Source organism: Sinocyclocheilus grahami, unplaced genomic scaffold, assembly GCF_001515645.1.
Source record: "Sinocyclocheilus grahami isolate Dianchi unplaced genomic scaffold, SAMN03320097.WGS_v1.1 scaffold972.1, whole genome shotgun sequence".
In the NCBI taxonomy this organism is placed as follows: Eukaryota; Metazoa; Chordata; class Actinopteri; order Cypriniformes; family Cyprinidae; genus Sinocyclocheilus; species Sinocyclocheilus grahami.
This window is the reverse complement of record NW_015506151.1, coordinates 143398-162319: the sequence shown is the minus strand read 5'-3', so window position 1 is coordinate 162319 and position 18922 is coordinate 143398. Positions and strand designations below refer to the sequence as shown.

At 36.0% G+C, this 18922-nt stretch overlaps 1 protein-coding gene across 1 annotated transcript; it reads left to right on the top strand.

Annotated features, from left to right (window-relative positions):
- The first annotated feature begins 2220 nt into the window (after nt 1-2220).
- On the top strand, nt 2221-18226 carry LOC107564939 (gamma-aminobutyric acid receptor subunit rho-2-like). The gene is made up of 8 exons (XM_016250113.1): nt 2221-2638; nt 10093-10160; nt 12979-13202; nt 14590-14672; nt 14769-14909; nt 15726-15878; nt 15983-16194; nt 16411-18226. Exons 1-8 carry the CDS (start codon nt 2632-2634, stop codon nt 16720-16722), a joined length of 1200 nt encoding a protein of 399 aa, XP_016105599.1. The 5' UTR covers nt 2221-2631; the 3' UTR covers nt 16723-18226.
- The last annotated feature ends 696 nt before the right edge of the window (nt 18227-18922 follow it).

Genomic DNA, 18922 nt, shown 5'->3' with positions numbered 1-18922 from the left:
ATGGGTACCGTCAGAATGAGAGTCCAAACAGCTGATAAAAACCTCACAATAATCCACAAATAAACCACACGACTCCTGTCCATCAATTATGTCTTGTGAAGTGAAAAGCTGCATCTAATGTAAGTACTGTATAGCAAATGCATTGCTCATTACTCAATGCATTAACATTAAGTAATAAGACCTTATTGCAGTGTTACTGATATCTGTAGTTGCACCAGATATTCATTGGTGTATTGACATTATGCATGTTTTATCATTTATCATTCCTAAACTGCATCATTACCATTCAAAGAGAAACATTTGGAATTGCGGTCATTACTCCGAGGACGCAGTTTGTCTTGTTGCGGATGCAAAAAGCATGCTAATTAACAAAAGAAAATCCAGCAGTATTACTGCAGGGTGCCAGTCATGGCAAACTGCCTTCTGTCTGATGTTCTCTCAACAGGAAATAAATTACAAATGGAAAGAAACGCTGACTACCATTGTTTGATTCTTTTTCATTCTCTGGGTTGTTCCTGTCAGAGCTTATTATATCATTAAATAAATAGTTCATTATGATCTTTGTATGACTGGAAGGAGCACAATTCATAGAATGGTTTATATAATGTTTATGATATTCAAAAACCATTTTTAAGCATTTGAAACCAAGGAACTGAATAGCATATCAGTAGATTTTCAGTGGAAGTTGTGCCGTCATTCTGCACGCTATAAAAAAACTTTTCATCATTTTGTTGCATCCATTTAACTTGGCACAGTAATTTCTACCCAATAGAGCAGTTATGTTGTATTCCTAAAATCCGGAACAGACTAAGCGTTTTCAAGCCAAGGGTTCCCTTGGGACTGTTTTAGGTATTTTTAGAATGGTGGTTTTGGATTTGTGAGTAAAAAAGTATGTGGTCTGTGGTTAACTTTACTTGATAAAAAATTTTTTTTAAGTAAGTTGCTAACGAGGTTGTTAAATAAGGGCTACATCTACCAAAGGGAATTGTAAATCCCTATCCACCTTATTTGTCAACGCGGAAATAAGATATTTTCAGTGAATGTCAGACTTCCGATTCAGCCGCTATACAAATCAAGCGTAGCGTTAGTTCTGGCAGGTCACGTTAGTCAAGCTTGCATCCGCTGACTTTCAGCTGATCCCCATCAACCTATGGGAATACGACACCTATCTAAGCATTCATATATAAGGTCCCGCAGTAGTATCAGCAGTTTTTGCATTGCTCAATAGCTAATTACCCTCCTCCATCCCCAACTCCTCCTCTGTCAGTCAGAATTCAGCCTTCTGATTCTCCTTTGAATCAGACTCATTTTAAAATGTGTACATAACATTATTGAACTTTAACAATATCTGCAATGCATTTATGTTGGTTCTGTTCTCGCTGCTCTCCCTGCTCTCATCCATGCTAGGCTGCATGGATGCGCAGGGAGTTCTTGCCCAGAACGGAACCATACCGCCAATCCAAACTGTATGCTAATTGTCAATCATCTTTGACGATAGTGGTCCTGACAGAAGTAACGTTACATAAATGGAATAATAACAGTGCAATTAACGATAAAAAAACTATTTGCGCTACAAACAAGTGTGTTTAGAATTAGGAAAATAAATGTAAATAATATGATAGGAAATACCAGTTTGCAATATCAAGTAGCATAATAATAATAAGCTAAAAAAAACTGGAACGGACGACACCGGAAGCCTCGCATATTCATGTTACAAATGTCCGCGCCCGAAATTAAGCCTACGATTTTAAATTCATACTTGAGGTAAACTTCGTGTAATTTGTGTGTAACCACACATTTGATTTTAATCATACATTAAAACCTGCTATATTAAGAATCTTTTGAGCCGTTTTGGGTCTACAAATGACTTTATGACTCAATGGTAGAAAGTAGCGTTACAGAATCGCTGCAGGTTAGAATTTACTTCTTAGTTTCAATTCGGTTGATTGTCTTGCAGTGTAGTAAAGGCTAGTAAATGCCACGGTTATGTAATACACAGTATTGTAAACAAAAATAAACGGAAGTGAATCAAACTTGTCATTTTACAACTGCAATGCATTGATCCCACGAGAATTATGTGGAATTGCGTCGATCACGAGGAAGTTTGGGCTTTTAGCGGATGCATTTCACTCGTGCATTAGATTTGAAAGCATGCATAGTTTGCGATGCAGAGCTTTTTGAGGTCATATGTGTCTTTCTAATCCGTCTTTTCCTCCAGCCATATACAGACAGCTGTGGGAAAGGCGTGTATGCCCACCGCTGATGCCATGTGGTCAAAGCAGCTGTGCAGCTGATAACCAATGACAGGCAGAAGACGCCGCGCGGAGCTGCGGCATGCGTCGCGTCGCGCCGCGCTGATATTTAAACCATCCACACATCGCGCATGCCAGAGATGCGAGCTGCAGCGATTTCTGCGCCGAGAGCGGAAAGATGCTGCCTTTCCCGAGTCACCGAGTTCATGGATTAAGCTGGATTTCTGGACACACCTGTAGATTTCTCACCTGCTCTGCATAATGCCTTATCTGAGACAGTTCCTGATTTCAGTGCTCTTCCTGGGCTCGTTTGGGGAATGCTGGAATAAACACACCACGAGAGAGAGGAGGTGGACAGGAGCTGTGGAAACTCAGAAGCATGGGACGTAAGTGGCATTTCAGTCTTTGACAACTGAACTTGGATTGATATTTCCCTTGCACATTGCTGGGTTCACAAATGATGATGATGATGATGAATATAGCAATAATCACAATGAAGATGACTGAAGATGCCTGTCAACAAGTACACACAACGGTTTTGTTTCTATCTATTTGACTAGTCACGATTTTCTTTATTTTTTTAGTTTCAACTGGATTTTCTTCATCAGTGAACTTATTACTAAATGTTAAGACAGAGTTTTACTTAAGGCGGCAATTCAGCTTAAGGTTTAGTGGGTTTTACAGTCAGCTAATACCGATATTTGCAGAACAGAGTGGCTGTCTGACCGATATTATACAATTTAATTATAACAGCTAAGATTTATAAAATTATAGAAATTAACCATAAATGCATGTGTCTGGTTGTCAGTTTTTGCTTTACTTGTGGTCTTTTCATCTGAAAATCTAGGAATGCCTCAATTAAGTTTGAATTTTAATTAAACTTAATTTAAAAATACTATATGTTATATACAGCCTATGCATCTAATTCTATGCATACATTGCATTTTAGGGTTACATTGAAAATTATAATTAAAAACAGAAAATGTATGACACTTCTGTTAATCGATCAAGTGGCCAGTTATCAGCCGATTCTGGTAATCTCCATATGGTCAAATCTCATGTGCACGGTAAAAAATTATTTTTCAAAGTTGTAAATAAAACAAAGATTATTGGAGTACGTTTTATAAGACAATACTATTTCATTCTTTTTACTTCAAAATTTCATGTTTAATGCAACTGCATTTCTTAGTAATTATTTGTGAAATTTACTAGCAATTTCTGAGTGAAAATTGTTTAAACTAAAGTTTCAGTGTATCGGATCTATATGGGTTTATTACTAATTACAAGCATTTTTTGATAATGTGTCTAATTTATGTGTTACGAGATGACAGTGCTGCACGTAAGAACTGAGGTGATGGTGTGAACTCATTCATCGATGTCTTTCACAGATAATTTTTCCACCACCTTTATTAGCCTGATTTCTGTATGACAGCAGAGTGCCATAAATAAGGCCAGGGGCAAGTGCGCAATTAACATGACCCAGACAGATGATACCGCCACTGAACCGAATACATATCGCTGTTTTACTCGAACTGGTGCTTCTTACTCAGACAAACAGCTACGTGTCACATGCACATTTCACCCATCTGCCAAGGACAGTATGTTGGCACAGAGCTGTCCTGACAAACAGCTCACATGGGTACAGCTTCATGGGTCTACAAAATTAAAACAAACAAAAATCTGCAGAATTAACATTAACATGTTAATTATCATGTTGTTAGAGTGCAAATTTACACGAGAAAATCCAGCAGTATCGCTGCAGGCAGGGTGCCAGTCATGGCAAGCTGCCTTCTGTCTCATATTCGCAACTGGAAATAAATTACAAATGGCAAGAAGCTGAGAGGAACGAGGCAGTCGACTTCTCACTGTCAGTGATTGTTATATCGTCACATAAAGAGTTAATTATGTGCATTGTTTGACTGGAACAATCACAGTTCATGAATCCAGTGTTCAGGACTCATGAATGTCTGTCAATAACATCTCCTGTAATTTGTAACAGATCCAGCTGCTGCAGTTAGTTCATCAAATAAAAATTAGTGTGTCAGATTGGTCGAGACGCTACAGATATTTTCAGTGGATTTCAGTGATAGACATAATCATTTTGTCATAGTCATACAAAAACACGTCCAGATTCAAAAATGGCATGTCAACAGCAAAGTTTTTGTGTGTGTATAAACATAACCTGCCATTACCACATAAATAATAATGTAAGATTATTAAGGACTAATGACTTCTTATGGCTTCAGAAGACTCTTATGGTGCTTTTTATTTTTAGTGGGTTTATTTTCTTGCCTTTTTTGGAGTTTGACAGTCATGGTCACTATGAACTGTCACTGCAATGGTGTAAAGATTCAAAAACTCTTCCTTTTGTGATCCATGGACAAAAATAACAGCATAACTGTTTGCAATGACAGGAAGGTGAGTAAATCATGTCAGAATTTTCTTCTTTTTTTTGTATGATCTATTCCTTTAAAGGGGTCATATGTTGTTGCAAAAAAGAACATTATTTTGTGTATTTGGTGTAATGAAATGTGTTATGCGGGGAAGCCCCGGCTTAGCGTGAGCTGAGGCCGGGCTAGAGTGAGCAGAGGCGGCGGGATTGAGAACGGCGCGGCTGGCGGATTCGACGAAGGAGGCTTGCGGCAACCACATGTTGACGACCCCGGGCTGGACTCCGCTTCGTGCACGGTGAAAGCTGATCCGGCGATCCACAGCTCAAAGTTGTTGTATTTCCTCAGCGACCAGCACGGATCAGCTCCAGGCATGACGAAGCAGATATCGTCCTCTTTTGGAAGGCCAAGCAAAGTAGTTTCGCTATCACAACGAAACACACAGCGCCTTCACGACATGGCGGCAACAACAATACTACAGCGAGAATAAAAGTTACGCCTTCTTTCTTTGCGTGAACATTTGGGCGGCGTTATGCAAATCTTCCCACATAGTGACGTAGATATGTGGGGGCGTGTTAGAACGAGCCGTTTTAGGTAGGTGTGGCTGACTCTTAACTTTTATAAAGAATATCTCTTTGGATTTGAGACTTTAGTCTTTGCAACTTTACAGATCTTCTTTATGCACCAAGAGCTTATAACACTCCAAAGAGAAAGGAAAAATTTAAATAGCATCATATGACCCCTTTAATGCCTTCTATTCCTTCTCTACCATGGCTATGGTATTAAAGGATGATATAAGGGGGAGCTCAAGGCTTCTCTTTAAACATATGACACTTAAAAGTTTGCTTAGTAAAGGCTAAGAACTAATGAAAGTTCTCCTGCCAGTCCATACAGTCCCCCTGTTCTTTTTTTAATGATGTGTTCCTATATAGGGCAAAGAAAAAGAAACACTCCCGTGTTTGATGCTGTTCCTCCTATGAATAGAGTATCTAAAACGAGTCACTCGTTTGGATGCTCTGACTCGGCGTACGTTTGGGAATTGCTCTTTGTTCAGCAGGGGGTCAGAGCAAAGGGAGTGAAAACAGCCCAAACATATTCACCCCCTCTGACGCATACACAGATCTGTCAGCTCTGTCAGTGAAGCATTGTTGCATCTGCTTGATGGTGAAAACCTGACTGCTAGTTCAAAACATGATGTAATGAGTTCACAACTGTCAACCAATGTCATAGATTCATAGTATTGTAGATTTTCACCAAGGGGTTAAAGGGCATTTTAATTTGCTTTTCTTTCAAAACACTAGATAGATAGATAGATAGATAGATAGATAGATAGATAGATAGATAGATAGATAGATAGATAGATAGATAGATAGATAGATAGATAACGGTAACATACTTTGGTTAAAATTCCTCAATGGTCATGTAAAACAGCACCCTTTTTACCTTGTCAAAAACAACCCTGTTCACAGCGACTTGTTTCGGTGCATGTCTCTTTAAATGATAATGAGCTACTGCTGTGGGTGTTGACACAAGACACATGAATTTGCTGCCTTGGACTCAGTATATAGCTCAGAGGTGGTCAAATAGCTAGCTATCTACGTAGAAACCGGCTGCAAATTAAAAATGCTTGATGGATGACATGGTTTCACACTCAGACAGCGCATAACAAACTGACTGCTTGCTTTCTCTCTTTTTTTAGCTTTTCTGAGCTGGCAGATATGCGAGAAACCTAACTAAATGCAAAAAATAAATAAAATAATATTTTATTTAAATATTTTAAATAAAAATATATTGCTGTATCAAAGGTATTTCTATGATCTTGTTGAACCATTACTTTTCACAGAAATTGTTACTGTCAATATTTAGTTTTTTAATTAAAAAAAAAATTATTTTAAAATGTAGAATTATGCAATGAGCTATTATAATATGTACTTTATTATAATAATAATAATTGGCTTTATCGTAATTGCGTCTTTTTTCAGTAAATGTCAAATAAGTCAAAGGATACTGAGCTTAAAAATTGACAGTGCATTTGTGAAATATGCATATACTGACATTGTTGCTCAAAAATATGTATGATACCAGATGAACCAGACTGTATTAAAACCAAAATAATAGAGAAGCTCTTCTTAAAATAAAGAGGTTGCGAATTGCCCAGTGACAACAGGCCAATTCAGAACAAGGGGTTATTTTGCATGTAGATGTTACTCAAAAATATCTTGCTCTATTCCAAATATTTACATGGTTTTGTTGAACCATTTTTTTTCACAGCTCTGTCAATATGCTGCAATGATAATTATATATAAAATTATGAATTTTGGACCAGGAAAATGACATTGGCTTTCATCCCTGTTGTGTCCTATCATATTAAACAATGCTTTTTAGCATGCTTTTCATCGACCTATTGCATAGGATACTGCAATTGGTCAATGAAAAGCATGCTAAAAAGTGATTAGTAAATGGTAGCTCAGGTATAATGTGCCGTGTGTACTGCATAAATGAGATTTACTTCAGAAGCAAAAGAGAATTGCTAATGCATGACTGCAGTCTGGTTTAAACCCAGAGACGGCTAACTGATGGTGCATAAAGCTTATGTCTAATCCTCCACAAGGGGAGTATCAGTTGACGTACGCAGAACATATAGCACTCACTGCGTGTTTATGGGTCATTACAGGGCTGTATGTGTTTCTTGATGTGAAGGATTACATATATTAAAGATTGGTATCATGTTGTAGATGACACACATGCCTGTTTACTTCTGTCTGCAGATTTGCATATGCGGAATGCAGCTTTCAATACTAATGTTCGGGCCAGCTGGGCCAACAGCGTCTGAAAATCAGATAGGAAATTAAAAGAAAGATCAACAGATATCAAGTAGCATCTCTGTACCAGGATGCCACATGTCTCAAAGCCAGCGGCCTTTTTCGTGTTATTCGTACAGCCAAAATTGGCTGAATTCTGACTGGCATTCCGCGAAAGGATCACTTAGTTATACGAGCTGCATTTCGAAACTGAGGACGATTGTAATCACATTACATTTTGTTGGCACTCTCTCTCTCTTTTCTCCCTTTTTTCTATTTGTCCGTTGAAGACTTAAGCGTTCCCCTTTGATGGGTTGGTCCATCTGGAGGATCACTCGATCTGCTATGGACTGAGGCACTATGGTGCTGGAGGCGAGATTAATCTGGCAGTGGTTTGTACTGACCGATCATGTGGATTAGCACATGCAACAATCCCAGCCTGCCCTGCCCCACAGACAGCTGGTTTAAAGACCGCCCACTAGCCAAACATCAACCAGCGATTACCAGCTCAATGTCATAGCCTCGGGAACTTTGATAGAAAAGCACTATTAATAAAATCAACACTGGAAAGGGGTGATTTATTCATTTTTTTAAAAGGAGTAGTTCACTTTAAAAATAAACATGTTGTTGCACTATGACTATGACTTTCTTCTGTGAATACAGATGGAGATATTTTTATGATTTTTTTTGAAGGATTAAAAGTCATATGGGTTTGGAACAACATGAGTGTGTAAATAATAACAAAAACATTATTAATTTATTCATTTTTTTAATCAACTGTACATTTAAAGAACATTTTGTTATAATCATTGTTCCAACCCTTTTTTCTGTGGAACATGAAATGATATATTTCTCTGAATTTTTAGAGGATAAAAAGTCGTATGGGTTCGAAACAACGTGAGGATGTGAAAATAAAAACGATAAAAAAGAAAATTATTTGTTTATTTATTATGAACATTTTGTCCTCATTATTTATGTTGTTTCAAACCTTTAAGACTTTCATCTATGGAACACAAAAAGAGATATTTTTATGAATTTTAAGAGGATAAATTTGTGTAAATAATAAGAGAAAATTCTTAATTTTGTATTTATTTATTTTTTGATGAACTATCTCTTTAATGAACGTTTGTTGTAATCATTATGTCCTTCTAAACCACTATGACTTACTTTCTTCTGTGGAACATAAAAAGAAAATACTTTTAACAGTTTTTAGATAAAAAAATCATATTGGTTTGAAACGACATGAGAGAGTATAAATAATAATTTTTTATTTGTTTTTTGTATTTTAAGAAAATGAATTTTAAGAGAATAAAAAGTCATATTGGTTTGGAACAACATGAGAGTGTGTAAATAATAAGAGAATTTTCATTCATTCATTCAACTATGCCTTTACGAATATTTTGTCATAATCATTACATTGTTCCTAACCTTTATTACTTTCTTTCTTCTGTGGAACCCAAAAGGAGATATTTTTATTGAAAATTTTATTAAAATTATAATAATTAAAAAATTATTATATTATTTATTTAACAATATTTATTTATTGATTGATGAACTATCCCTTTAATGATATCCAGTTGATACAGAGATCTTTGCATTTGTTTTTAATGGGAAAAGCACAAATATCCAAGTGGTAACTACAACTGAGAAATAGGACAGCTGAACTCAAGGTCATTCTAATGGTTTCAGACTCAAACTGACAGCAGGGGGTTGATTAGTTTGGACAAATTGATTTTACCTAGGAGCTGTGTCCTTATTTAGACTTATTTGTGTGATATGAAAAGCCTTGATGGTACATGACAGGGAAATTGACAGGATGGTCCAGTGAGTGTTGCATGGCAATAGTTTACTTATGAGGATTTGGATTACATAAGCGAATTCGTAAAAGTCATCTCTGGTTATTTATCAATAGGACTCAAATGCGTTTTCTGCAGCATATAAAGTAATGCTTGTGCTTTTCCTGAAGGGCTTTTATGAGTGATACATTAAGTGATATGTAATGGCAAGTTTCAGTCAGTGTCGGTATCATTTTGAGCATCAAAGATTAATCTACCATTTTCAGTAATCTCTTCGGATTACTAGGACTAGGAGTGACGATGGGACACACTGGAAATCTCGTTTTGAATCTGTCTGGTGTTCCTACATCATCCCCGTCCATATGTACAGGCCTGCCTCCTGCCCATTTACCTAAATGTCTTACCTTCTGAGTGACAGATAGCCCTATTACACTAATCCTGGCAAAGAGCAAGGGTTTAGATTTGCTACAAAAGACCTTACAAGCGCAGCTCCATGTAGGATATCAAAGCTGCAGTTCCGGTTGAAGGCCCTTCCTTTGAGAGCTAGCATTCCTTACAATCCGTCAGATGTCAAAGCAGCTGCTAAGCCTTTTGTGAACCGATCTGGTGGAAAGCAAACAGATCCAGATCTGGCCGTGAGGACGTATTTAATGATGCTCACAGAAGTCTTAGCGAACACCCTGCTAATTGCGACTGGTATGAAGCTGCCAGAATCCAGTAAACAATGAGTAATATGAAAAATTAATGCATGGCATATGCAGAAGAGGTCATATAGCAGTGGGATGGAGAAGATGGTGTAATTCAATTGACAAACACAGTTGTATATGTTGTAGACATGTTTTGTCTTTTGCAGGTCCTGCTATTCCAGTGGGAGTTGATGTACAAGTGGAAAGCTTGGACAGTATTTCAGAAGTTGACATGGTAGGTAATCCCAAACAGTTGCTTTTCACATAACATCCTCAGCTATTTGATTCTAAATTATTGAACATATGAGCACACATTAAACAGTTAAATATGAAATTAACAAAACAAGAAATTATATTTTGCATGACTTGAATTTTTTGCTTACATTTAAATATTAAAAAAATATATTTTTTTATGCTATTTAAATAAAATAAAAACAAAGCCAGTAAAACAGTACCATGATGTAAAATGTTTTGCAATTGAAATAACTTTTTTAAATTCATTTATCTATTCGTTCATTCATTTATTAATAATAATTAGAATTTTGGGATTAGTAGTCATGAAAATCTACTATGCAAAAATAAAAAAGTCCTAAAAATAGGTTTCATTTTCTATGCAAAGTTGAATTTAAATATAGTAAAATAATACAGAAAAATATATATATATATATATAATTTCTTTCTTTCAATTTTGATGAAGAATTACCTGTACATGATCTTCACAAGTTTTGTAAGAATCAATTTCATAAAGGCCCGTTCACACCAAGGACGATAACTATAAAGATAACGATAAAGATATAGTTCTAAAAATCGTTCTCAATATTAAAGAATAGCAGAGTCCACACCACAACTATAACGATAAAGTCAAAGAGAAACTATATCGTTGGAATCACTTTCAAAGCGATTTTTTCCTAGCTGATGAACGATAAAAAATTGATAGCCAATCAGAATCCTTCCTACTGTAACGAGCTCGAGAATTTAAAGCGACAGACGAGCGTGCGCTTAGAATAAACAGACGATATCATTCGCTGCACGCTAATATCTCTATCTTTATAGTTATCGTTCTTGGTGTGAACAGGGCTTAATTCTCTTGCTTTTTGCCCATTTATTACTGGCTGTTTTGCAGTTACTAAATCCCACAAGGGTATTCCTAAAAAGAGCTGCTGCATCTCTGATGGTAGAAACTTTGATCATGCATCTTCTTTTTACTTCTGTTTTAACAGAATATGACACCCATTCTGGCATTCCATTCTCATGTTTTGGATTTCCCTCTTGGTAGAAGCCTTTGTGCGATGCAACAAAGAAACTGTGTGGTTCTTTTATTGACCATATATAATTACTGGCCACATGAGATTTTATGGTAATATAACCAAAAGAAAGAATAGAGAAAGGATGATCTGCTTGAGCGGTTTAGAGAGGCATTTGGAGGATCAAGAGTTACATCAGCGTTCTATTTAAACAAACTGCAAAGAAAAGACTTAAGGAATCGTTGTAAGGAAAAGATGTGAAGTTGGTTTTGTACTTGCTGCAGCGAAAAACAGTTGTCACTCCCAGAACTTTACAGTGTGTACATTGCCTGTATTTATAAAGTAAATAAGTGAATCTCACAAAACCTTTGAAGAACATGGTCTTATTTCACCCCAAAATAAAAAGAAAGAAACCACATTTTGCTTAGAAAATAAAGCCAGCATAATGTTTTTATCACTGGGCATTACATTTATGACAATCATATCCCCTTCTCTCAATTCTCATTACTGTAAAGCAAAGAAAATCCCAATCCTATCACTATGATGAAAAAAACTATGTTATGTATTATTCATATCATCATTTACTCACCCTCATGTTGTTGCGAACATAAAGACTTCCTTCCTTGGATCACAAAAGAAGAATTTCTGAAGAATGTGGTTACTCTTTTGATTGCAATGACAAAGAATATAGCTTTCAAGCTTCAAAAGGAAAAAGTGGTTCCTATGACTTGTGCGCTATGTTCTTCTGCCTTCAGAGGCCTGAACTCTGAAGATTTGGGATATTCCACACAAGTCGTATGAACCACTTTTATGGTACTTCAAAAAGGACACAGAAGCTCTAGTCTCATTTTTGTGACATAAACAGTCTCCAAATGTCTGCTTTTGTGTCCCAAGGAAAAAGAAAGTCATACAGGTTTGGAATAACTTGAGGGTGAGCATGAACAAAACATGAGCAAACAACATGAGTAAATGATGACAGAATTTTTATTTTTGGTAGAACTATTCCTTTTTTCTTTCACATCACATACATGAGAATCAAATATTCTTTACCTCACAGTAAGAGGCTTGTTTATTTGGCATGAGAATAATGTCCCAATACTAAAAATCCTAATGGTCCTTTATTTTATTAATGCCAAATATTATTTCTTTTTTTCTTCTTCTGATTTTGGGGTTAAATGTGACAGGTTTTCATGAGATTAACCCGAATATACACTACTGTTCTCAAGTTTGGGGTCAGTAAGATTTTTGAAAAGAAGTTTTTTTCACCAAGGCTGCAATTATTTGATAGAAATACAGTAAAAAAAAATTACATTTTAAATGCCTGTTTTCTATTTGAACTTATTTTCAGATGTAATTAATTTCTGTGATGGTAAAGCTGAATTTTCAGCAGCCAGTACTTCAGTCTTCAGTGTCACGTGATCCTTCAGAAATCTTTCTAATGTGCTGATTTGGAGCTCAGGAAACATTTCTTATTATTATCACTGTTGAAAACGGTAGTGCTTTTTAATATTTTTGTGGAAACTGTGATAGAGTTTTTTCAGGATTCTTTGAAGAAAAGGATGTTTAAAAGAACATAATTTATTTGAAATAGAAATGTTTGTAACATTATAAATTACTGTCACATTTGATCAATTGAATGCATCCTTGCTGAATAAAAGTATTACTTTCTTTAAAAAAAAAAAACATACCCAAACTTTTGAACAGTTCAGAAAACAAGAATGGTAGAGCCTCCTTTAAAAATCAGTGAGCTTTAACTAAATATTGTAAAAACCCTTCTTGAAAATATTTTTTTCTCCTCCATCTGTGTAGGATTTTACTATAACATTATACCTGAGACACTACTGGAAGGATGAGCGCTTGTCTTTCGCCAGCACCACAAATAAAAGCATGACTTTCGACGGGCGCTTGGTGAAGAAGATCTGGGTTCCTGATGTCTTCTTCGTCCACTCTAAAAGATCTTTTATTCATGACACCACCACAGAAAATATCATGCTGAGAGTGTTCCCTGATGGTCACGTTCTTTACAGCCTGAGGTAAAAAAGCAGATTATCTACACCGGCCTTTCTGACTTTTAAGTGAGCCATTATAATTCCAATTAAATGTAAGTTATGTATATATGTACAGAGTTTAAATGTATTTATGTAAATGTATTTATAATTATAATTCCTGTTTAGTTTGTACAATGTAAGAAAAAGTTAATATTTTTTCAGTTGTTCAGCAGTTACTACATTTCACCTCCAAGCAACTCAACTACTGAATGTGGTTTCGTTTAAATGGGGTTCGAAAACAAAAGCACATCGCTTAAGCATTTGCATATTGCTGCGGTGTTAAAATTAGAATGACGCTTCTGGCCTGTGATGTTTTTGCTGTGTCTTTTGTGCTGCAAGTTAAAAATTAGGCCAAGCTACCTGCGTGCAGGCTATAATCGAGGGCTAGTGCGGCGTTCAAAGTCAAATTTCATACACTGTTCTGGCTCCAGGGAAACTGTCATTATTGATGGGACTAGCCCAGATTATTTCCATTGTACGACAAATGATGGACAGCACTACAGAGAACAGAGGAGAAAAATACAGCGAGAAAAATGAAACGGCCTTAGTGTCGGTTCAGTAAATGGCGCTAGTATGCCTTCTTGACTAGCATTACTAAGCACATTTACATTACATTTACATTTTTATTCTTAGCAGGAGCTTTCTTACCAAAGCTACTGTCATTCCAAGCCCATATGACTTTCTCTTTTCTGTGGAACTCCAAAGGAGATGCTTAGCAGAATGTCCAAGCTGCTCTTTTACATCCATTGTGACAATCTTCCCCCCAAAAAAGTTAGCTTTAACTCAAAGAAAATTATGACAGAAGTATATTACTATTGTGTGCTAAAATGTACTTTTCAAAGTAATAATATTATTTTTAATGAATATTGGACAACCAATATATTTTTTCATCCATGTTTTAATTTATGCAGTTCTGTTGTGCTGCATCTTATTTGATAAAAAATGCAATGTTTTGTTGTACATGTTATGTTTTCATTTGATTACATTTTAAAATATTGATTACATTGTTAGTTAGTTTCATTAGACACCATTTTTGATGATACGTTTGTATTAAATCATAAAACACAGAATCCAGAGAAAATAAAATGTGATATCGATATTTATTTCTGATAAATATCGATATCATATGATATGGAAAAGTATTGTGATAATATTTTTGGCCATATTGCCCAGCCCCACAAGTCATACAGGTTTGGACATGAAGGTGAGTAAATAGAAGAAATTCATTTGAAACCGCATATGCAAATTCCATGGATTTTGGGTTCGAAAAGTGAATAAAGCAGGCGCCTGTGAGGAATATGATGAAATATAAAGATCTAAGACGGTGGGTTTTTGTATTTTAATCCGTGTTATACATGGTTCTTGTGCCCAGGGTCACGGTTACAGCAGCCTGCAACATGGACTTCAGCCGTTTCCCGCTGGATTCACAGACCTGCACTTTGGAGTTGGAGAGCTGTGAGTGAATCATTAATTTGTGTTATTTTTAGTGTGACACATGCTCAATCCACTCTGCCAAGTTAGTTTTTCCTGAAATGGATCCTTTTTTTCTAGACGCCTACACGGATGAGGATCTGATGCTGTACTGGAAAAGTGGAGATGAGTCTTTGAGTATAGATGACAAAATCTCTCTCTCTCAGTTCCTCATTCAGAAGTTTCACACTACCTCTCGGCTGGCTTTCTACAGCAGCACAGGTATTGGGGGATTATTTGTCAAGTTGATTTATTTCAAGTAGTGTGGCCCCAAGACGGATTTGGACACTTAAGTCACACTTAAATTTGTATGAATGTTATTGCATTAAATATCAAAGCAAGTGGCATCTGCAAGCATATGATGCTTTCCTCAGAACTAACTTGGCTTCTCTGAGCTGGTTTTGCAGTGACATTTAACCAACTGGTGCCACTGGTTCATCAGATTGTGTTTAACAACCACAATGTGTTCTAATTTTGGACAATGTGTAAATATTTGAATAATTTACAGTCTAACAAATATATTTTTGTGAAATATTTAGCTTGAAAAGTGTGCTTGTGCTGTCTTGCTTTAAAATATACTACCGTTCAAAAGTTTAGGGTGAGTACGATTTTTGATAGATATTAATAAATTAAAGATATTTATAATGTCACAAAAGATTTCTAGTTCACAATAATTAATCAAAGAATTCTAAAAAGAAGTATGCAGAGTAGCACAACTGTTTTTAACATTGATGATAGTAATAAGAAATGTTTCTTGAGAACCAAATCAGCATATTAAAATGATTTCTGAAGGATTATGAGACACTGGAGACTGGAGTAATGGTAATTAAAACAGAAAACAGTTATTATAAATTGTAATTTGGTCAAATAAACGCAGCCTTGAGAGACTTCTTTCAAAAACATTTTAAAAAATCTTATCAACCCCAAACTTTTGAATGGTAGTGTAAATGTCATTTGTTTACATTTTTAAGTGTGGCTAAATTGTTCACTAGGTTTATATTTGACTCCATCTGCATTTTTATCTCTTTCTCACTTTAGGATGGTACAACCGCCTGTATATAAACTTTACGCTTCACCGCCACATCTTCTTCTTCCTGCTGCAGACTTATTTCCCAGCCACACTTATGGTTATGTTGTCATGGGTGTCGTTCTGGATTGATCGCAGGGCTGTTCCAGCCAGAGTTTCATTAGGTAAGATTATCACAAATTTTCATTTTTGCCTCAGGTGTCATTGTTACTTCCTATGTCAAGTCACGCACCTGCAGATCTTAACAGGATGTGCTGATTTTATCAAGGTATCACCACGGTGCTGACCATGTCCACCATCATCACTGGGGTGAACGCCTCCATGCCCAGAGTCTCCTACATCAAAGCTGTGGACATTTACCTGTGGGTCAGTTTTGTGTTTGTGTTCCTGTCCGTCTTGGAGTATGCAGCAGTCAACTATCTGACCACGGTCCAGGAGAGGAGAGAGCGTAAGCTCAGAGATCGAGCAGTTAGAGAGCAGGTAAAAAAAATAGAAGTGGTTAAATAAACAATACACACCAAAATAATTTTTTTTTCCAATTATGCAGTTTTCTCTCATCACTCTATTAAGGGTTGAGTAATGTTGATAAGATAGTCAGCCATCAGCTAAATAACGCCAGCTGATAATTTGCCCTTGCTAATGATCTCTTCTCTTTGTACTCTGTTCTCCCTGGGTGCCAAACTCAACCTGTTCCAGTCATTGCCCTGCACCTGCGGTATGTCCCACACCAGGACCATGATGTTAGATGGGACCTACAGCGAGGCTGACACCAACAGCTTGGCTGGCTACACAGAAGCTCCCATGGTTCCTGAGGATGTGGTGCCAGAGAAACAGGAGCACATGGTGGTTCACCTGTCAATGAGCAGCGAGTCCACCATCACCAAGAAAAAGGGCATCCGCGCCTTACGCATTATGCAGAACACGCATGCCATTGATAAGTACTCCCGCATGATCTTCCCGGGAGCCTATATAATTTTTAATATTATTTACTGGTCGGTGTATTGCTGATCGTTCTCCAGCTACATCCATCTTTTACTCTTTTTTTGGACTTATGGCGGTTTTATACAACCATCCTTGACTTTTTGATGCACATCAAACATTGGCTCATGTGAGACCAGATTGCAGTTACCTTTGTCCCTTTTCATGCGCAAAAAGACTGAGAGAAAGAGGGTTGTCTGTGCCAGTTGAGTGCTTCTTATAGGCCTTTTCAGGTTTATGACAAATTAACTGTAAAACACTTATCAGACTTTGTACGGGCTTATGTGTTTTCTCTTCATGTTTGCGTCATTGGACTATTAAGTATGTAAAGAGCAAGAAAGTCTGGTGTTAGCTTCTCTTTTAAAAGTGTACTAATACATTTTTTCCACTGTTTTATAGCTAAAAAAATTATTAGTTTTAACAAATATGTTTTACACTCACATGAGATCCAGTCATATCATTTGCCTATAAAATACAGATGTAAATGCATAATGTGGGTTTCACCCTCATAGGGTCCGCTATGTTGAGATCACAGGATTAGCTGTGTTGTGCAATTTAACAATAAGTTTAGATATTTATTTATTTATATAGCATATATTTATACAGTTTTGCAGTGCTCAAGGTGCTCTTCAAAATTAAACAAAACGGACATAAAACAAACCAAATACAATATAAATATTAAAGACACAACTTAACAAAGTTCCTAAAGTTAACATACAAAAATAATCTATGAAAAAGAACAGAAATAAGAAATTAAACAGCTCTGATGTAAAGTGGCAGTGGTTAATAAAATGTAATGCATTCACAAATTATTTAGTGCACCTTTAAGTCTGTCTGCTTATCTGCACAATGTCCAGTTTTATTTCATTTAGGCAAGACAGTTTGTTTACTCATACTCATTACTCACTCATGTTAATATATTGTAATTACCAGTAACAAGAAAGAATATTCCTTCAGTTAGAGGTTTATTTGGATGTGTGTGTGTGTGTGTGTGTGTGTGTTTGAGAGTGTATTTGAAAGTGTATTTGATACCATTATATCTCTTATGCAAAATAAATCTGTATGTCTTTACTGTGGCTCATCTTCATGCATGTTAGTTTTATTGATTACACAATATTATATCAGTTATACTACAACCTGAATTTGCCATTATACCTTATAAGATTTGAGTAAAAAGCTTGTTCATGTGGGCAGTCAGTGCAGGCAAAAGTTTAGTTTGTGATTCAATGGTCTTGAATACAATTTGAAGCTGCTTTGCGTGCAACATCAAACACTGAAGGCGATGGTTCATTTTGGTGGGATGATTTTAGTGCACATGCAGGCATCACATGCAAAATGTTCAAATACCTCTTACTGTAAATGAAAAAACTGTGAGCTCTATGATGTGCTTGAAGTTCATGTTTACACCGTATTTGAAAGATCATCATGGAAACAGTACCACTTCATAAGATGTTTCTGTAATTGTTGAAATGTTAAGAATGTAATGTTGACCAGAATAAGGTGCACTAATTAAACATTTGTAAAATATATTATGTATATAGACCTACGCATATTTTGTATTTTTAAAATGCAGTGCAGATGCATACAGGTGAAGGTTATTGTTGTTTCATTACATTATCACTGTTGAAGTGACCTGTCCTAGATTATAGCTTAATAGATTATATTAAAATATTAAAGTGAAGAAAATAAGGAATACACCTTTTAAAAATCATTACTGTGTCCTGAGTCCTTACAGAAGGCAGAATTTAATTTTAAAATATATAGTATCTCTTTTAGGTTTCACAGCTGAGTCCCTACTTTTTGTCAACACGATGGAATATTTATGAAAGCATTTAAAAATCAGGCAATAATACAGTTAGCCTTCATCTTGAATGTCATTTTTTATGAGTTCAACCAGAGCCGTTGAGAGAGATCTCTTCTGCTGCGTCTCTACAGCGCTGAAAACAAAGAAGCTACTTCATTATTCGTGTGATATTTATATTATGTTTTTTTAATGAACACTAAGATTTTCTGTTTGATTGTGGTGAGTTCAGTAGATTCAATAGATTCAGTGAGGTGATGCTAGATATGCATATTTATGTTGTATCTGAGTGATGCTGGGAAAAACATACATTAGGTGTGTTAAACTCTTAACGTTACTTTTAAACGGCTAATCAAAAATTCCTCAATTTTTGCGATTTTACCTCCCGAGGGAGGTTTATCGGTGAGAGATATTTATGAGTTCATTTAT

Coding starts and splice junctions, on each gene's coding strand:
- LOC107564939 (XM_016250113.1), top strand. Junction 10,161..12,978: donor GTATTTCAGAAGTTGACATG/GTAGGTAATCCC, acceptor CCATCTGTGTAG/GATTTTACTATAACATTATA. Junction 15,879..15,982: donor TCCAGCCAGAGTTTCATTAG/GTAAGATTATCA, acceptor GATTTTATCAAG/GTATCACCACGGTGCTGACC.